We start from the raw sequence: 21,777 nt of genomic DNA, 5'->3' as shown, positions 1-21,777 counted from the left end.
GGATATATATTTCCCAACTTATTCGATATTCAAGAGCTTGCAGCTCCTACTCAGACTTTGTAAAACGTCACTAGTGTCTGAGTAGAAAGTTGATGAACCAGGGGTATGTCAAAGAACGTCTCGTCCTTTTTCTAAAAAAGTTCATAGGAAGGTACCAAGACCTTGTTGATAAATATTCCGTATCAACTTCACAAATAATACATGATGGTCTTGATGTATAGATTCTGCGTACAGATGTTGTTTATCATCTTAACAACGTGTTTTATTGTTCTTTCATTTGTCTTCGTTCTATTATAAATATTACTTTTACTGTTGGATTGTTTTATGTGATATCCATTTAACGTGGCTCGGTACTTATACATCCCGTCAATGTGTTTGTATTGTCTTTCATTTTTTGCTGGTATATTTTGTATATGCGACTTTTTGTATTTCTTTGGTTCTTATAACGTGACTCTGTACTTTAAAAGATCCCGTCAGTATGATATTGTTCTATTTTATTTCATTATGATATATTTCTATTATGAATTACAAAATACGATGACCCACAAACGTCAAAATTATTCAATTGCGTAGTGGAATTAACTATTTGTTGATTCTTATAAATTCTATATAACTTTTGGACTATTTTAAATCTCGGTCTATTTCTGAAATTAATTCTTACATAGTTTTGATTTTTAAACCCTGTATGCTAAAATTGCCTATGTGAAATTTTAAAATTGTTTGTACCTACATTCATCGACAAATATATGTGACGTATAAAATTTTCTGACGTTAGACACACGAATCAATGAATGTGTTTGTAGATATATGTTTTTGTGTTCTGTTAAATTGTTCCTTTTAAAATTGTTACACGATGACTGCTGTACCCATATTTTGACTATTTTATTTATTATGTCTGTTTAGTTCACGCATCATTGTAAATATAACGGAATTTGATGAGAATGTCATCAAAGTGAGAGGGTTAGCGCTTTAAAACCAGGTTTAATCCACCATTTTCTACATTTGACAATGCCTGTACCAAGTCAGGAATATGACAGTTCTTGTCCATTCGTTTTTGATGTGTTTTGTTATTTGATTTTGCCATTTGATTATGGACTTTCCGAATTGATTTTCCTCTAAGTTGAGTATTTTTGTGATTTTACTTTTTTGAGTTAGTGTTCGACATGTTGTTTACGGACGCATAGACGAACAGACGGACAACGGTATACCATAACACGTCCCGTAAACGGATGTAAATAAAGTGTGTTTAAAAAAATAATGGAACCATATAAGCCTGAATTTGGTTTTACTTTTTCTTGATAAACTCTACTTGTACGCTACTATAATTTCATTGTCGATAACATCTGTCTCAAAAATTACCTTCATAATGACCTTCATTTGACCCTGTGAATGCTCGAGAGTGTTTAGAAACTAACAAAAAGCATAGAAGAAAAACCATTCACGAAGAACGGACGACATAAAAATACAACTAATGGTCTTGATTTGACAGTGTTATATTTTATTTGAGCCTGTCCTATTTCAGAACAGAAGCCTGTAATTAAGTTATTATCGTGGGTTGCTTTCTTAAAGTTGAATCACATAACAGTTCATCTACCAAATTATACAGATGGATGGAAATTGTAAAATTGTTAATTGCTTTACATACAATGACACATATTATACACATATTGTACACATATTACATACATATTAAACACATATTAAACACATATTTAGGACGAGAAAATGTAGCAAAGAAGGATCAAAGTTATGATAATTTTATTGATAAATGAATAGGATTAAACAAGCTATGTACAATACGTTACTGTTACTTCATGTCGAATTTTGTCTTAGTCAATGTAAAATTGTAAATTCATACATGGTTGTTTTGGTAAAACTATATATGACCAACAACATTCCTAAAAGATGTACTTTACTATCATTTCTTATGGCAGAATAACGTTTTTGGAAAGGTTGTTATACATAACTATTTATATATTTTGTTAGTATGTCACTTTTTAAGTAAAAGTTTAATCATTCAATGTCTACGTCGAGTAACAGCTCCTCTAATAGTTCGTCATCTGATGATATAGTGTTGCTTGTGTTGTGTTCTATGTAAGCTAATGTTGACGCATCTTCTTGAATACTAGTCAGAGTTTGTTTTTGTATATAACATCTGCAATACTGTTCGATTATATTCTTAATATCGGCAGCTTTAGTCCCCTCTTTGTATTTGTCTCCCTTTTCCTCAAACATGTGCCACAGTTTCGGAATCAAACAAATAAAAAGAGCTGTTATAGCTTGCGTCAGTGTGGACATTTTACTAAGTTCTTTAAATGTGATAAGAATTGAAATGGACATATATAGTAGAATCACAATGAAGGTCAGTTTCAGTAGAGAAAAAAGTATTTCAATTCTTAATGGTCTATAGTACCGAACAACATATCGAAACAAAGGATTGGAAACAAACATCAGGCATCCATTACAACTAATCAATGGAACGGCTTGTGAGTGATTTTCTTTTTTCATTTGTATGCAGATGTTCTTAACTGTTTCGAAAAGGTGTGTATACACATCATTTACATGTTGTATACTTTCTGTGACATATATCATAACTGTTATCGTGAAAACTAGATAACCGTAAGTAGAGTTCGGATAGGCTATAAGTCCAGCAAATGAATACGTACAAATCCGACATAAAAAGATAAAACTCTCAATGAAAAGTAGCGAGAATATGTAAATATCATAGGCAACACATACGGACATCAATACAATTACTATAATACTGAGAATAAAGCTAGCTGAACCAGTTCTCTGAAAAGTATGCACTTGCTTCACAATAGTATAGTATGCATTTATAATGATAATAAAAAATCCTACAACAGGTAAAGCGTACACAAATATTGCTAACACCCATTCAACAACGCATATAAACAGATAAATAGGTATCAAAGCAGCAGTAAGAACAAGTCTATATAATATTCTTTTTCCTGTCAATACACTGACAAAGCCATTTATTCTTCTTTTCTGAATCTGGAACCCAATATTCCAAAATGACGGATTGATCAGCATGTAAATATTGGCTTTCAAAACCGAATATAGTCTTGTATATCCTGTTTGTCTGTTGATATTTAATACCGCTCCCAATTTACCTTTCGTAGTTATATCAACAGTTAATAAAGATGTAAACATACCCAAATGATCGTCTATGCCTTTATCCACAAATTTACTCAGGTCAGATGGCAGACAAATCAGAAAGGCACTTGAAATGTAATACAACACAAGTGCTATATACGGACCTCCAAAGCATGGCAGAAAACTGTCCCTACTCAGTGAATATCCAGCAGCCATAGATATCCAATTGAATGGAACACCAGCTTTTGTGCTGCTGGCGACGTAATCCTTCAGGAAAATGAAATGCGATACAACTTCTAAAACAACAATCAGCGAAGTTGAGAGGACACAAATAATTTTCAACAGTCCTGAAAAAATCGTTCCCGATGCGTAAGCACGATGAGAAAAACTACTCAAAACGTTACCGAATGATAAGGGATTTGAAATTAACCATTCTTCGTTGACAACGTCGTCATTTTTGTAATTCTCTTCGGTGTACTTTAAAAAGAGTAGTGGTAGGAAAAGAAACAGGGTCCAACCTATTACATAAGGAAAATTCCACCATAAACCATTGTCAATCACGATTGCATCACTCGTGCATGATATCAAGTCTTTTCGAGTAGTTTTATTGAATTCATTTCTGCAGCAGCGGTAACCCATACTTTGCTTTGAACTAATGACGTATTTACTGAACATGTACATGGTATGATTCATGCATATCCTACTTATGTAACAAAAATATCCATACCTTAATCCTATCACCTTTTCATGTTGAAATGACTTGTTGAAAGCTTGTAAAAATGCTGATCCTAATCGCTCTGTAGTATTTCTGTCACCAATTCGCACAGGACAACCTCTTTTTAATTTTAAGTTAAATGTCATAGAGATGGTGTATTGATCGAGCAGGCCTAATGAATACAATGAAAATTCTTTCATCAAAGATAAATATTGAAATCCACCTTTTTCACCTTTATAAGTCCATATCCATTCAAGTGGTGAAATTGTACAATTGGTGTGATTAACTTTTCCGTTTTCAATGTACTCTGAAAAATTTAGACTTATTTTAAGCAAACTGATATGATATTCTTGTGATCGCAGTTTATTTACAAAATCGTTTATATCCAATGGGTCAATAGTTATTACACAATTCTTATTCACATGATCATTTTGTGGATACACTGTTCCATAATTATCACAGACTTCTTCACAAGTCTGCTTTACTAATGTATTATTTGGTATACTTCTAATAACATGTCCTCTGATCAATAAAGGAATCGTCTCCATAAGAAATAGGATTGCTAAACCTGTTATTACATTCATTTTGTATTTGATGAGAGGAAGTACAACAAAATATATCAAACTATAAGGCAAATTAAAAATGGGAATTCCATAAACACTGACAAAATCAAACACTATCAGCAATAATTTTATATTCACGTGATAAAATTCTGAAATTATTCAATATGTCTATACTTTATTGATACTTGAAACAAGGAAGTAGATTATCATCTTGAATTCATGAGGTGTATTATGTTTGAAATATATTGTCAATTTAAGATATATTTAAGCCTATCTGATCATAATATTTTTAACACTAGGAAGTAGTCTATTCTTTTCATATCATTACAGTTATAGTATACATAAACGAATGTCGATATGTTATGTTGTAAATGGTGGACTGTAAGACCAGATAAACATTTATCCTATTCATTATGGAATTCCCAGTATTTTTACATAGCTTACATTAATAGCCCAAATTGATTTTCTAACTACCAACTGAGTAGAAATGCGTTTACTCCAATTTATGTTGATGTTTATTTAATAAAAAATGAAAGATTTTGTACCTGCCCTGCAAAAAGAGGACTTTAGAAAAAATCTGATTCCAATATAATTTGAAAGGGGAAGTCCAAAAATATATGACAAATGCCTAAGAGTACAACAAAATACCGATTTCAGAAAAGGGAAGTCCATAAAAACGGATTAAATCCAACTGTTTCAACAAACTGAAAATATTTAAAAAAATTAGTATTGACATTTCCCTCTGAAACTGGTGGGTTTAACCTGGTTAAATAGCTTGCTAAACCTCCCACTTGTATGACAAAACAGACATAATAGGTTTAATGTGACAATATCTTAGATCCATCAATCAAAATCATGTCATTCACACAACTGACTACAAAAACAAACGTAAAATAAAATTTAACAGACATTAATTAAAAGGTCACGGTGGTCGTAGTTGATAGTAAATTTGATAACGTCCCCGACATATTTGATAGAACTTCCCACATTTCTATAGAGTATAGTTAGTCATCTCAACAAGATTGATTTTCTTGCTTGAGCCGATACGGATTTTTTCAAGCTCCACAAAAAAAGCATAAGTTGAAACTTAAGTTTCTGTAAAAATTTCGAATGTTCACAAGGCCATGATCTATCAGATATTAGTTTTCATATGCATTTCTTGTCTTGTGAATTTCAGAGAAATCTCACGGAGTTGCCGCACTATCTTGATATTCAACTAATATTAAAATATAAGCAACACACTTTCTGAAAAAGATTGAACTTTTATAGGAATGTTGATCTAAAAAGCGAAGACTTTTTCGAAAATTTCGAGGCAGACAGTCGTCTGTCTACGGGATTCCAAATTTTGTATTCTTTTATAGCTGAATGTAAGAGTATGGCATCATAGTCATTGAACTGTCTTGTAAAAAATTAATCAGATTAATCAAATTTATGTTTATATTACGACAAATATCAAGGTAGTGGAGTTATAATGCATGATAACAACTGGTGTCAGTACGATGTCTAGCAATGTTTGGCTATGTAAGGATAAGATACATCACTTATATAACGACAAGGAACAAATAGCAACTTAAACTTGAATTTTTTATAAATACAAAAAATATGAAAAATGACACAATAAATATCATAGTTCCAGAAAATACAGACTATCTTTTACAGAAATAACAATAAGACATATCTTACACACACATTTTTTTCTTCAAAATTTGCATGTCAACATAAAAAAATATATAAAGAATGTGTGGAAGATTTTTAAGGAGTGTCAGTAAACGTTTTATACTTCTTTTTTGTCTGTATATTATAAATAAAAAGATACTCAGTATATCTTAATTCTGAATTTCATAATTATTTGGTTATGTATTAGATAAAATACAAAGGTAACAAAGAAACAGGCCGGTAACAACCGTTGCCGGATAGTTTTTCTGCACGAGTAGTCAGGTCAAGGTCCGAGGCGATAGCCGAGGACCTTGACCTGACTACAAGTGCAGAAAACTATTCGGCTGGTTGTTACCGGCCTGTTTCTTTTGTTACTCTTGTTTTTTATCTGACTTGTACGACGTTTCAAGAAAGTAATAATATATTTTGCAAGACTAAAAATTTGAGAAACTTAGATAGCCATAAAGCAGTAAATGTAAGTTACAGTATAAACTCCTTTTTTTTTTCATTTCCGTTCAACTGAGGATTTTTTTTCAAGAAAAAAAATAAGGAATCTTTATAATTTGATAAAAAAAAAAGAACCATTTCAAGTAAAAGATGAATGTTGTACACATTTAAGACTTTTTAGAATGCAACTTCGTAAAAAAAGTAATATATTAAAGAAATATTTTAGTGGTAAGTAGGATAACGTTTAATTTTTATGGATGAAACGGAAAGCGGGGAAAGGGAGGGGGGGCTAATTGATTTTAAAATAAACAGGCTGTGATCTTTATTTTTGATGAAAAAATGCAGAATGTGCCATTACATCCCCCCATCCCACCTTAAAAAAAATTCGTAAAAATCGCGCGTTTGTTGCCAAATACTTGAATTTAACATTCAGTGGTGGGGGTTCCCGGGGGTTGGATCCGCAACTGATATAAATTCGATAACAATATAAATGTATCAAAAGAATGAATTTCCTACTTCATTAGTGAATGAAATGTTTATGAAAAAATGGATTTTGTCTTAATATTATATAAATTCAGGCATATACTTTAATTTTTTTTAAATTTATGCTCGTCTCTAGATCTGCAAGTTTTGATCGGGATTAAACACGTGTTACATTATGATCCAATCGCAGCTTACCGCCCAAAATTGATGACATAAGTTGAATGATTTTCTTCTAGATTTGCTGCTTATTTGAACGTGTATTACATGAACACCTTTTGTTTATAGGATCAATCGTGCATTCGTGAGTTGATAGGGATTTTATCTTTTGATAAGATTTTATTTTTATTTATTTATTTCCTGTCTTATTTTTATTGAAACATACACGTCAGTATCATCATTTCTTTACTCTCAGTGTTGTCCAAAATACTATTCATGTCCATATATTGAAGAAAACAGTTATTGACCGAATATTTTGCTTCATAAAGGGGGCGGTATGTTCTTTTTTGAGTATGTTAACAATATACTTTTCATCTCCAGCACCCAAATGTTTTTGTTTAACTCTTTACCGTTCCTATGACCCGAATTCGGGTCATAAGCACTTTTTTGCGTAAAATTTAGATTAAAACCTTAAGTTCTCTGTCATTTGACTATCAACAGATTTCACCAAGGGCTTAAATGAAACCTGTGAGTTTCAGCTACACATTAAAACGCCAGTTGTGTATTTTGGGGTTGATCTTTATGGTAAAATAAAGCAATTAAACTATCGTCGTTTTTTTAAAAATCTGCTAAAATTTTGTAGAAAAAAATTTAGGATTGTGTAAATCTTGAATTATCGAAACATTGTGTTTGGTTTCTATAAACTGCAAAAATCGGTTCTTAATGGATTGTTTTCTTTCAGTTATGTTTTGAGCTTTATAAAATGAAGGTTCAATAAGTTTTCTTATGATTAGTTTCTACGAAAAACGGATACAAACAGTTAACATTGTCAATATGTCAGTAACTTTCAGCAACTATTTCTTAGAATTTCTGCCAATACCACTTAAAACGTGCATATTGTTGTGCCAGAGGCCAAATAGTATACATAAAATGCATTTCTTACTACTTGTGTTACTTGGTTTTGACATTAAATCATAAGTACCCCCCCCCCCCCCCCTTTCCACCCTCTTCCCTATTCTCTCCGGGTTCACACACCATTCCATATTGTGTGTTGTTTTGAAAATGTAAAAAAATGCAGTTTTGACGTCTTTCTTAGTATCTTATTATAATCTAATATTTGTATGTTAATGGTCAACTTATAAATAAATATTATAAATAACATTGAAAATAAGTATGAATTTAATCGAATTTAACTGTCTGCCTCCGTAGCTGAGGGGATGTATCTAAGGCTAGTAATCAAGCGATCTGAGTTCGCATCCCGCAATGGTGAATGTACGGTTAAAAAAAACCAACACAAATATTAAATATCTTGACTTGACTTATTTTTGTAAAATAACAGAGCCCGCGCCACAATCAATAAAATGGTTAAATATAACGACACCCCAGGGGCCGTATGCATAAAACATCTTAACTTAAGTATTCCTTAAACTTAGATTTCACTAAGAATTTCCTTAGTTAAGTCAAATTCTTAAATGGTATGCATAAACTTACTTAAGTATTCACTTAACTAAGGAATACTTAAATCGGAACCTTTCTCTAGTTACCGTATGATAAATATTAGCTCATCATATGTACTCATCCGTGTAAAAGTTTGTTATGATTATTTTAATTTATTGATCAATGCATGCTTTTATTTTAAAGAGCTGGGGTTAAATTGATATAGGCATGTAAAACAATTCAATAGAACGTAACATAGTTTAATGATGAACAATTGGCGCATATATTAAGACAACGCTTTTTATGGTTGATGCTTTGACGGATGAGCATTGGTAATCCAAAACTTTCCTCTACTTAATCTTTAATTATCTTTCATGGGTGTAATATTTTCTGGAGACAACAATATGTTTTAAACTCTAACAAAACATGATCAAGGTTAAATCAGTGGTGTAGATCAAGACTGAGTACAGCATTGTAAGCATGCATGTGCTAACAAATAATTTTACAAAACACTTTTTTTCAATAAAATGTTCACTTATCGTTGAGCTTATTATGCGCTGCCATCTCCCTGTCCAGAACCCTTGCCTACATTTGCTTATAGTTTTAAAAAAATCTATTTTGATGTGAAATTAACATTTTTATCACTTCCCTTTTACAACAAAAAAAGGGGGAGGGTAGATTGTTTTCCAGAAATCCATATACAAACTAGGGTATATTTCAAAAGTCCTACAATCTTTACTAAAACAAATTATTACAGTAAGTATATTCTCCACATCTTAACGAACTTAGAAATATTTTCGAACCGCAATATATCTCTCTGAATATATAAGGTAATATGAAAAAATAATTTAAAACGAGTAAGGTATCACAAATACCTTATATAACCGACGAATTCCATGGGGACTTCTGACTGCCGTAACAGTGATTCCAGCAATCAACCTAATTGTTTCATATCCCCCCCTTTTTTATGAAAGAAATCCACCTCTGGGTAGGTCTTAAAACTTTTCGATTTTGTCCCGGTAAGTGAACAAAAAATTAGGGTATGCCCTACATCTTTAGAATAAAACTGAATTGAAAGTTCAAATGACGCACCACCCCCCACCCAACCCCATCCACCCGGCAAAACAGAAACCACCCCCACACATATATGAAGTGTGGTTTTTCATGCTCTCTTCATTCCTTGATTCGGTTTTTAACTAACGGTTAAAATTGATACCGCGCGGTGTATTTTAATAATTAAAAAAAACGTGCACGTACAAAGTAAACAAAAGAAAAAAAGTACCATGAATTACATGTGTGTAACACTCAGTAATTTTCGGTATACATAACATCGAGATTAGGAAATAGTATATATAACTACCCACTGTTATCTCTTGATTTGTTGATTATACGTGATTCGAAGAAAATAACGATGATCTTTAATATTTACTTATTATTTAGCAATAAATAAACGAATAATTAGTTTATTACTGATATATATATTAATCAATCAAATTGTAGGTAACATAATAATGTTCTACCAAAAACGCAAACTTTCGACTAATTTTTAACTATTTTTGAAAATTTAAGGTAGCTCTATAGGTACCTTAGACTTAAGTGTTATCTTAGGCGTTTCCTGAGTATAAGGAGTTTTATGCATACCACTTAAGTTTTGTGGGCGTGACTTAAAACAACTAAGATTTTACTTAGGAAATACTTAGTTTAAGATTTTTTATGCATACCACTTAGATAAAAAGGGCGGAGTTTCCTTAACTTAAGTGTTTACTAAGGAAAATCTTAACTTAAGTAGCTTTATGCATACGGGCCCTGTATTTGTTGTCCTTGTAGCATGTATCATTAAAATAGTTAAAATTGTGTGGGATAACTATTTATATTATAGTTATATATAGCTGATGATTAGTAAAATATATATCTATATACAAATATGTTTTATGTTATTAAACTAGTTCATATTTTCTAACTACATTAAAGTAGGAATTACATATATTTATTCATAAATATATTATTTATTCAACTCCGTATTTATTTTAACACATGTATATTTCACGGATTTTTCTAAGGCTTCCGATCTTCAGCCGCCCAGCCAAAATTTTAAATATTATGATACTCTTGTTAGATGCTTAATTTCAAGGACGCTTTTTTCCTTGTGACAAAGTAAATTGTCTGTTTTTTAGCTACAGTCGTTTATAGAATAATAGAGACATACATATTAAGATAATCTATTACAAATCGGTAACTAAGGGATACTGAGGCTGCCAGATATTTGGTTTTCTGCCCTTTAAATGATTGTGGGGATAAAAGTGTGGATGCACTTCAGTTGCACAGTTGAGCTACGTTTTTTACCCCAAAAGCTCGAAAATAGCAATTTTGACCCAAATCACCACATAGCATGTTTGGCTATAAAAATTGCTGTTTCTCACATAAATAGACCATTGATGGTTCTTTTTCGTGGAGATGTTACTCCTAACATTGTATTTGAATGCTCTGTTGATACTATTTCCATAAATAAACTACAAAAAAAGTACATTTTGAATCGAAATTTTATAATTTTCCGATTTTTTTGTTGTTGTCACGTGACATTGGACTGATTATCACGTGATCAAACATGACAAAAAAAAATCACAAACCTTTCATTAATGGAATTTAAGTTAATAGACTTAAATTCAGTTATCGCCGGGGCCACTCACGGATTGCGTTTCATGTTTTAGATTTACCCGACATGAGTGACGTTATATTCTGTGACGTCATTTATTCCTTTTTAGAATTTCATCGCAGCAAGCAAGATGTTTAAATTTTGTAAGCGGTAAACTTGAAAATTGAAATGGTAAAGTAAACCGTGTAAGAATTTGTATGGTTATAACCTGACTTATGCTTCTAATGTGATTAAAAGTAATCTTAGAAAGAATTCGTTTTATCGATCGTCAATTTTTAACCATATGGCATCGCCACGTGGAGAGCACATGGAAAGACTGAATGACAAATTCATTGGTCTCATGAATGGATTACTCGTTTTCAATTTTTATAATTATTTAATTTTTACAAGTGTGAGTAATTAGATGCAACATTGTCCTAAGATTTGCAGATTATAATAATGTTTACCATTATATATCTATATATTTCTACATAAAATTAGATGCACGAGTGTTTTTATTTTAATTTTTTTATATATATTACTTTGATCTCATATCTTATACTTTGAAATTGAGTATTGACAGATCGTCAAGTGCCTATGGGTAAGCCTAACAATGGTATTTTGCGCTGTAACAGATCAGGCAGGTTAGTAACGTGTCTTTAATGATTATGTGGTGTGGGGCAGGTGTTATCTAATGAACTCCCGAAACTTCCGAATTAAAAGTAAATTTTCCTTAAGAGGGTATACATCGGTAATTGTGTATCTAGATCTTTCATAGCACATATACAGAAAATATTCCATGAAAGGATATGAACGTAAAAGGGACGTACTCTTTGGGGCGAAGGACCCAGGTTCATAACCGGAAGTTCAACTTTCGATACAAATAAACAAAAATCTTGGAAATCTTGAACAGAGACCATACCTGGAGTTAAGAAGCAGTAGTCAGAAGAAATCATTGCTAAATGTTAGCTTGCTGGTGGATTTAAGCAAATATTATCATCTGTATATATCCGGCTATACATTTTGCGTGTACCTACACATTTGTGTACTCAAAATTGTCAAGAGTCATTCATCACAGTGACATGTACAAATGTATACTTTTTATAGTAACTACTACTCTCTAGACTAGACTAGGTCGATATGGTATGAATAGTTCAGTTAGATCAAGAATTTAGCCAACAAATATGTCAACAGGCCACAGCTTGAATTATTGTTGTAATAACGAATCAATAATAACTCAATTATATACTAATATTACACTATGTTACTATCAACTGACTGTCAATGCTATGTACATTGTAGCATGGGGAAACTAATATTTACTTTTTGTTGAGTTGTAGCACATGTTGGGTAGATCAAGAAGAGACCTTGCTCAGCCACAGAACATGGCCAAGGATTGTAACAGTTGGACCTGAGACTTGGACAACAAGGCCACACCAGTTTTTTTTTACAAATGGGTTACCATACTGGACTGGATTCACGACTCATCACGCCACTAACTCAACTGCTTTGGTCACATACATTTGTACATTGGATCATCATCGATGATATTTATGCTAACCCCTAGAGCTTCGCATTGGTATGATTCAGTTGAAAAATTTTCAGGTAATCGTCAGATTTTTTAGTTAAAAGCAGTATATTACTTTTAAGTTAAACCAACTCATGTACAAAATGTACATGTGATTCCAACATATAACAAACTTATTTATATAGATTAAGACAACTTTTTCTAATCTTATGGGTAGGATTGAAAAGATTTGTGTAATGTTTATATCTCAGTTTCTAAACTTAAAATTGCTGAATGTGTTACGTTTACAAATTTTTATGGCCATACAATGATGGGATGCCACATCATGTGCTTTAAATAAAAAACTTTTGGAAATATGACGTTACATTCTATATAATTATATAATATATTTATACTTTGAAACTTTTAAATGTTGTTTGGTATTTATCGCTTTTTGAATGGAGGACGCTTCGATTTATATATTTATAATATTAATATTTATCTTGTTTAATAACCTGATAAATAAAAAAGATTTTTTTGTAATGTTAAATTCTCTCTTATTATAAGTAATTGGATAACTATATTTGGTATGTGCGTACCTTGCAGGTCCTCGTGTCTGTCAGACAGTTTTCACATGACCTCAACCTCATTTCATGGATCAGTTAACAAGGTTAAGTTTTGGTGGTCAAGTCCATATCTCAGATACTATAAGCAAATGGTCTAGTATATTCAGTGTATGGAAGGACTGTAAGGTGTACATGTCCAACTGGCAGGTGTCATCTGACCTTGACCTCATTTTCTTGATTCAGTGGTTATAGTTAAGTTTTTGTGTTTTGGTCTGTTTTTCTTATACTATATGCAATAAGTCTACTATAATTGGTGTATGGAATGATTGTAAGGTGTACATGTCTAGCTGACAGGTGTCATCTGACCTTGACCTCATTTTCATGGTTCAATGGTTATAGTTAAGTTTTTGTGTTTTGGTCTGTTTTTCTTATACTATATGCAATAGGTCTACTATCATTGGTGTATGGAATGATTGTAAGGTGTACATGTCTAGCTGACAGGTGTCATCTGACCTTGACCTCATTTTCATGGTTCAATGGTTATAGTTAAGTTTTTTGTGTTTTGGTCTGTTTTTCTTATACTATATGCAATAGGTCTACTATAATTGGTGTATGGAATGATTGTAAGGTGTACATGTCTAGCTGACAGGTGTCATCTGACCTTGACCTTATTTTTTATGGTTCAGTGGTCAAAGTTAAGTTTTTTAGTTTTGGTCTATTTTTCTAATACCTTGTGAATTAGGTCAACTATATTTGGTGTATGGACATATTTTATGATCCTCATGTGGTTTATGCTGGTTTTATTTGACTTTGACCTCATTTTCACGGTCAATTGCTAAGTTTTAAGTGTTTGTGTGTTTTGGTCTGTTTTTCTTTATTTATAAGCAATAAGCCAACTATATTTGTTGTATTGAAGAATTGTTAGCTGTACATGTCTGCCTGGCATGGTTCATCTGACCTTGACCTCATTTTCATGGTTGATTGATCAATGTTTCCTTTTCTTGGTTAATGTTGAGTTTATTTGACAGTTGTAATAAAGCTGTATATTTAGGCCTATCAAGATAGTATCAAGGATTAGTAAAGAAGGCAAGACATTTCAGTGTGTGCACTCTTGTTTTTATATATATACATATATATTAAGGGAAAAAAGGGGTCCAATGGTTTTATCTTGTAATCAACTTTTAATCTTGACAAGTTTGTTTTTTTTTACTTTTTAAATTGTCAGTCGCAGTTAAATATATACATGTATGTACATGTAATATTAGCAAATCTAGAACAAACTAAGTAATTATTTACAGCTTTGTCTTGCAGTCTGCTCCACTGCTAAAAATCTTTAGTATTTAGGTGTCAACAGCTTAATTTATATATATACTAGTATAGAATGTATTGTAATCTTCATCCTGGGGGATTCTAGAAGTTGCCCAATTTATGAGTATTGTACGCTGTATGTTTAGGTGCCGTTTGTTATTTTAGGCTGGTGCTTTATATGGAACTTTTCTTTGCATAAATGATTGGCCCTACTGGTTGCTGGGCAACAGTTGATTCCAAATTATGGTTGTTATTTATCATGGAAATTATAGTACAGGTTGAATTTCAGTAACTTAAGCATGAACGCTGGGACTATTTGAATTGTTTTGCTTTTAATTATGAGGGTATCTAGATGTTGTTAAGCACTTGTTTGTGTTTTGTTTTTTGTGTAACACAGGTCATCCTTTATAACTTTTGGATGTCCTAACAGGTAACTTTAACCAGGTTTACCTTGTTTAATCTAGGCCTTGTGATATCCAAGTTCAAATCACCTTGTCATTTAATGTAATAAAGCTGTCCTTTCATTGATTTTGAAGGATTATAAAATCAATAAATGGGTTGGAGATCCAATACTGACACTTAATACAGGGTTTTCCAGAAGAATTATTATTTGTCTTGATTTATTATGCTTTAAAATGTAATCATATTACTATGTAGCATATACTTCCATGTAGCTATTTGCCATACAGAATTGTAGGAGATTTTTAATGTTTGATGTTTTAATAGTAGAATCCTCAATAGTAAGTATGTTTTTGTAGCAGACTGATATCCTCCAGATGGGGTTGACTAGGTCTAGGCATGGGAATGTTTTTTTTGTGGTGGCATATTTGTCACATGTTAAACGTTAACTCAGAATATACATGTATAATGAAACTGTAAGGATCCAACATAATTTTAATTAACTTGTAGTGGTATTGACACAGGTAGTTCTAGAGTGGGTCTTTGCCAATGAGATGTAGAACATGACCAGATGGAGTGTGAAATTCATCTTTCTTAAGTAAGGATGGTGGCAATTTAGACCAATGCAAACTGGACTGGTGCTGCTATAGAATTTACAACTATTTATTGCCTTTATAATAAGCTGTCAGGTTGCTACATAAAATATTATGATTCGATCAGATCAGAACTTTTTCACTGGATGTTTTTCACTTGTCACTCTTTACCTGCTTATGAAATGAATTCTTAAACATCTTTATATTATTGGTTGATATTATACTATAATATACTATATTTTATGATATACAAATACAATCAACTATTTTATGGTTTGCTGTAGTTTTGGTAAGTATTTTTATCTGTGTAGGTAAATATGTTTTGAACAGTTGTTCACAAAACTTCATCTAGATTATTTAACATTGTACTTTAAATAAAAATATCTATTTATCTATCTAGACATTATCATATATATGGACCAAGTTGTACGTTCAGTAAAATATCTATCTATCTATATATGTACCAGTTGTACGTTAAAAAATATCTATCTATCTATCTAGATTATTTAATATTATATGTACCAGTTGTACGTTAAATAAAGATATCTATTTATCTATCTTGACATTATCATATATATGGACCAAGTTGTACGTTCAGTAAAATATCTATTTATCTATTATATACCAAGTTGTACGTTAAATAATATCTATCTATCTATCTAGATTATTTAATATAGATATGTACCAAGTTGTACGTTAAATAAAAATACCTATTTATCTATCCAGACATTATCATATATATGGACCAAGATGTACGTTCAGTAAAATATCTATCTATATATGTACCAAGTTGTACGTTAAATAATATCTATCTATCTATCTAGATTATTTAATATATATATGTACCAAGTTGTACGTTTAATAAAAATATCTACCTATCTGAGTTATCTCATATCTGGTTCACAGCTTTGCAGCGAACCGCCCTTTTTATGGCGGTTGACAGAGTCTCTGTTTTCCTCCGTCAATGTGGCAGAATTCGCTGCATAGAATCTTAATGTTAACTATGAAATTTTAGGTTTTTGGATAATACAGACTACACTTGTGTATCCCACGGTGTTTTCTAAATTTTAAGCACCAGTGTATCCCACGGTGCATTTCATATATATCTATCTTCACATATATCTATCTATCTACCTGGTTGCCATATTATCTTCGGGTAACCGACCATAGATCTATCTACATATACATGGTCTATGGTCTATATATCTATCTACAACATATCTTAGTATCTATCTACAACATATCTATCTACATGTATATATATTATATATTATATGAATCTATCATATTATGAATAAAAGCTGTGGCCAGATATCGCCAAACCATATATGTATTTTGTTTTAATGGCACCATCTGAGATAATGGAATTTAAGTTAATAGACTTAAATTCAGTTATCGCCGGGGCCACTCACGGATTGCGTTTCATGTTTTAGATTTACCCGACATGAGTGACGTTATATTCTGTGACGTCATTTATTCCTTTTTAGAATTTCATCGCAGCAAGCAAGATGTTTAAATTTTGTAAGCGGTAAACTTGAAAACCCGCCCTCCCACTCCTTTTTATTGAACAAGATACTGCTCTTTTGTATTTATTTTTCAGGTTTTGTCGGTGAAAGTGGTGATACAGATTTGACTGATGATGTTAACTCGTTTGCTGTTGAGAAAAGTGACTTTTATTTTTGAACTTTGAGCATCATAAATATATTCCCGTAAATGGCAGAATTCGCTGCATAGAATCTTAATGTTAACTATGAAATTTTAGGTTTTTGGATAATACAGACTACACTTGTGTATCCCACGGTGTTTTCTAAATTTTAAGCACCAGTGTATCCCACGGTGCATTTCATATATATCTATCTTCACATATATCTATCTATCTACCTGGTTGCCATATTATCTTCGGGTAACCGACCATAGATCTATCTACATATACATGGTCTATGGTCTATATATCTATCTACAACATATCTTAGTATCTATCTACAACATATCTATCTACATGTATATATATTATATATTATATGAATCTATCATATTATGAATAAAAGCTGTGGCCAGATATCGCCAAACCATATATGTATTTTGTTTTAATGGCACCATCTGAGATAATAATACTGAAAAACTGTTTTCTATAAAAAGTCTTAGTTGATAAGTCTACTAACAGTAACAAGAAAGTTATGAATGATTGAAATTTGATCATTCCTCTGCGGCAAAAATAGTGCAATTTTTGCCGAATGGTAAAGAGTTAAATTAGCACTATTTACGGTTTTCGGAAAATCAGGAATCATTCAAAACATTAATTTGTCATCTGCTTGACCATAATAATTTTTTTCTCGTAAAATTTGGGATCAAAATATCTTTTTTAGGAGAAACCATACCCCCCCTTTTTGAAGTTAAATGTCTAATAAATCCCTTAGTGTACTGATATGAATAGTATTTTACTGGAAATGTTTGAAAAAAGATATTGATGCTAACGTAAATATTTTGTTCAATAAAAAGACAGGAAATAAGTCGGTGAACCAAAAAATTCAAATCTAATTGAAAGTTAAAGTGCCCATGAACTCACTGATCATGCACGAGTTATTCTATTCATAAAAAGTGTCCGTGTAACAAATAAAAAGAGTCCGTGTATCATCTTAAAAGAGTCCGTGTAACACCCGTTAATGTACTGTTTTTCTATAGCTCTGCGGGGGGCAAAGTCGTACAAAAATAAAAAAAATTTAAAGTAACACTTCCATTTGATTAACAGCACGATATTATTTTGTTTTTTCAAACACACCTTCTCTATGTTGATGGTTTTTTTTAAAGGTATTTCGCTCAACCCATATATTTAAGACACTTTAGTGTTTTTTATTTCAGTCCTTAGAATTGTTATCAAATGTACATCAAGCTTGAGGTTCGAAAATATTGGAATCTGAAAATACATGTTATATTATTTAATATAAACTGCAGCTTTGCTATTTGCTCAGTCAAATTGCGTTGATCTCATTATCATTTACTATATACAGTCACGGGCCGTATATCGCCTTGTGTCTTCGTAGAGATTTATTTATGACATCATTAAAAGCACAGCCTCGCTGAGTTTCAATGTTGTTATAAAGACAATGGTTTTTAATGTAAATATCTCATTTTGAACAATTGTAGGACTTGCAGGATATAAAGAAATGTCATACATTGTCTCGAAATATAAATCTAATTTGTTCTCTGCTTCAAACAAAGATGCTAGGCAAAGCTTCACTTTTTACCCGTTTCCTAGCCTTCTCCAAAATCAAATTGAATTTCGAGACAATGTATGGTTATTCTATTTTCCTTTTAAACGTATAGGAGATTATTTTTTTTAAGAAAACTCATTTACACCTTTGATATAGAAATCCAAATTAACAATCTTATTAAAAACATCATTTCTCTTTTCATGGAATTTTATAGAAATGTAAAATCACAAAATAACAGAACTCCGATGAAAATTCAAAAAGGAAAGTCCATATTTAAATTGCAAAATCAAAGCTAAAACACATCAAACTTATGGACCTTCATGATCCTAAACTATCTTTGCCCACAATAATAAGTTTTTCATGATACCAGCATGCATTTAAAAAAAACAGGATTTGATAAGATTTTTTGATAACCTGGTACCTTTTGTTGGCTATTATTCGTTTGTTTCTCTGTCCTATATTTTCTTCCAATTATTTGTATTGTATTCCTGTCCTGTAATGTAATGTTGTCATTTTAATGTTATAATTGACATTGCCATTAAAGCGGGAGGTTTGACATGCCACAAAACCAGGGTCAACCTACCATTTTTTTCTAAAAATGCCCTGTACCAAGTCAGGAAAATGGCCATTTTTATAATATAGTTCGTTTCTCTGGGTGTTACATTTTAATGTTGTGTTTCTGTTGTGTCGTAGTTTTCTTATATTTGATACGTTTTCCTCACTTTAAGTTTGTAACCCGGATTTGTTTTTATCTATCGACTTATGAATTTCGAACAGTTGTATACTACTGTTGCCTTTATTTGATAGTAAGGAAATCCGTTATAAAATTAACCGTACTTTTTTTTTAATTTTAAATGATGGTTGATGCCGAGAATATATTTTTTTTATCTTCAAGTCTTCTTTCATTTTACGAAGTACCGTGCTTAACTTTTAACTTTCTGACGCCACCGTCTATTTCTATTAAGTGCAAATCAAAAGATATTGGTAAATGAGTTTATAAATCGATAAGAACTAAGTGCAATTGTCGTTATTAAAAATATGAAATAAATCACATTTGACATTCATGCACCAGTTCTAACGTAATATAGTACACCAAAATGGTTTGAAGCGCTGCTAACTTCTTGCGTAATATTTCTTTCACAAATTAACTCTCTTTCATCTGTACAATCCTTTGTTTTTATTTCAGTATCAGATAGATTCAAATACATTTAGCACTGTTAACTAAATTGTAGATAAAAACATCCTCTTTACAAAATTAGGACTAGAAAATCTATGACGATGACAAAAAATGATCAGTATTTCCTTCAGAAATTAATGTCAGTGTTAAAAAGACAAACATTTGCAACTTTTTGGAAATAAAACCTAAGTTAGTTAAAATCGAAATAGGTTTGATTTTGCTCCAAAAACTATGAATAAAATAAACGTTAATAAGACTACTATCAAATGAATACAGAAAAAAACTTCTGTTTGGTGTTTCCATTGTTTTGGTTTTATATATATATAATTATTTTCTGTGACTGTATCTTACATTAATTTGTTGGATCCTTTACTATAGATAATTTAGCTAATCTGTAAGAAAAATATCTTCATGCCTTATATATCATTTCTGTAGTACGACGCTAGATTAAAACTGACGTGGAAAGGTAACACCCGGCCACCGAAAGTTTCATTTTTATGAAGCCCAGGTGGTCGTGTGGTCTAGCAGGACGGCTACAGTGCAGGCGATTTGGTGTCACGATATCTCATTAGCATGGGTTCGAATCCCGGAGAGGGAAGAACAAAAAATTTGCGAAAGCAAATTTACAGATCTAACATTGTTGGGTTGATGTTTAGACGAGTTGTATACACATAATGTACACAGCCATGTATCACCATCACTGCTGGTGATCCGATGGATAAATCTGTTGTAGAGTTGTCACTGGCTCAGACGTACTTATATATATAATATATATATATTTAAGTTTGTTACAATAATTCTTTCAATACAAAGTTAACTCTTTCACTATGAATCTGTGAGAAAAAATATAGAAATCATTAAAAAAAATCACCGTTTTATTTAAACAGAAGACGAACATGAGTTCATATTGTTTTAAATCTTGTTTATCATTGTATCACCAGCCCATAATTCAATGTTTCAGCACTGGCATGAAAATATAAATATTGTCTTTATAAAAAAGTTGTGTTATAAGATTATGATATTTTTTTCAAATCAAGTCGTACAGTTATCTCATGCATAACTGTCATTCCTTGTTTGGCTATTATTCATGTCCTTTTGGTTTTATCAAAGTTTTAACGTTTATACTAAGTTCGGAATTTCAAAATCATTTGGCATGGCTCAAGACAAATGAGACATGAATAGCAAATCCGGCGCAGAAAATGAGTAACCTTAACGTAATCTTACATATATACCATTTTGACCTCGATGTCAAGATTGATTAGATATGGACATATTTTAAAAAGTGCGAGCTGTGCAACGGTTTCCTAAAGTATTCTTCTTTTTATTGTTTCTGTTTGTTCCTCTCCGCTTCGTGGTTTTTATTACCCTTTCATATCATCTTATATATATAATCAGGTTTTGAAACAATTAAGATTGGTCGTCAAATAACTTGAAAGATTCCTTTCTTTTCATACTATGTTTATTTAAAGGACAACAAGACAAAACTGTTGGTCTTTCACGCTTTATAAACTTTAGTTATTATGAATTACTTATTCAGCTTTGGTCGTTAATATGTATATATTATATTGTTTGCATATTTTTGTTGTGTAGATTAAACAATTTGATATGAATTTTAAGACAACAAAAACCTGAAATACATGTCATAATTTATTTTATCGTTTTAGTTGTTGTTTGAAAAACATACATCTAGCAAAGATTTACTTAAACCAAGGAGGTTATATTAGAAGGAGAGAGGACGAAAGACGATAATTACACATAAAATGTTACCGACTTTTCTGTAAGTGGGTGTTAATTACTTGAGATCGACTCTGT

General features: G+C 31.5%; 1 protein-coding gene and 1 long non-coding RNA gene across 2 annotated transcripts; one reads left to right on the top strand and one right to left on the bottom strand.

The window, feature by feature from the left end:
* Positions 1-1,741: 1,741 nt before the first annotated feature.
* LOC143045953 (uncharacterized) lies at positions 1,742-4,509 on the bottom strand. The gene has a single exon (XM_076218809.1). The coding sequence runs from the start codon at positions 4,411-4,413 to the stop codon at positions 2,014-2,016; it is 2,400 nt and encodes a 799-aa protein (XP_076074924.1). The 5' UTR covers positions 4,414-4,509; the 3' UTR covers positions 1,742-2,013.
* Positions 4,510-11,204: 6,695 nt separating this feature from the next.
* On the top strand, positions 11,205-17,650 carry LOC143045952 (uncharacterized). Its single transcript, XR_012969049.1, has 2 exons — positions 11,205-12,346; positions 12,544-17,650. It is a non-coding gene; the product is annotated as an uncharacterized LOC143045952 (long non-coding RNA).
* The last annotated feature ends 4,127 nt before the right edge of the window (positions 17,651-21,777 follow it).

This window comes from Mytilus galloprovincialis, chromosome 9 (assembly GCF_965363235.1).
Source record: "Mytilus galloprovincialis chromosome 9, xbMytGall1.hap1.1, whole genome shotgun sequence".
NCBI lineage: Eukaryota > Metazoa > Mollusca > Bivalvia > Mytilida > Mytilidae > Mytilus > Mytilus galloprovincialis.
This window is presented reverse-complemented; position numbering and strand designations above follow the sequence as displayed.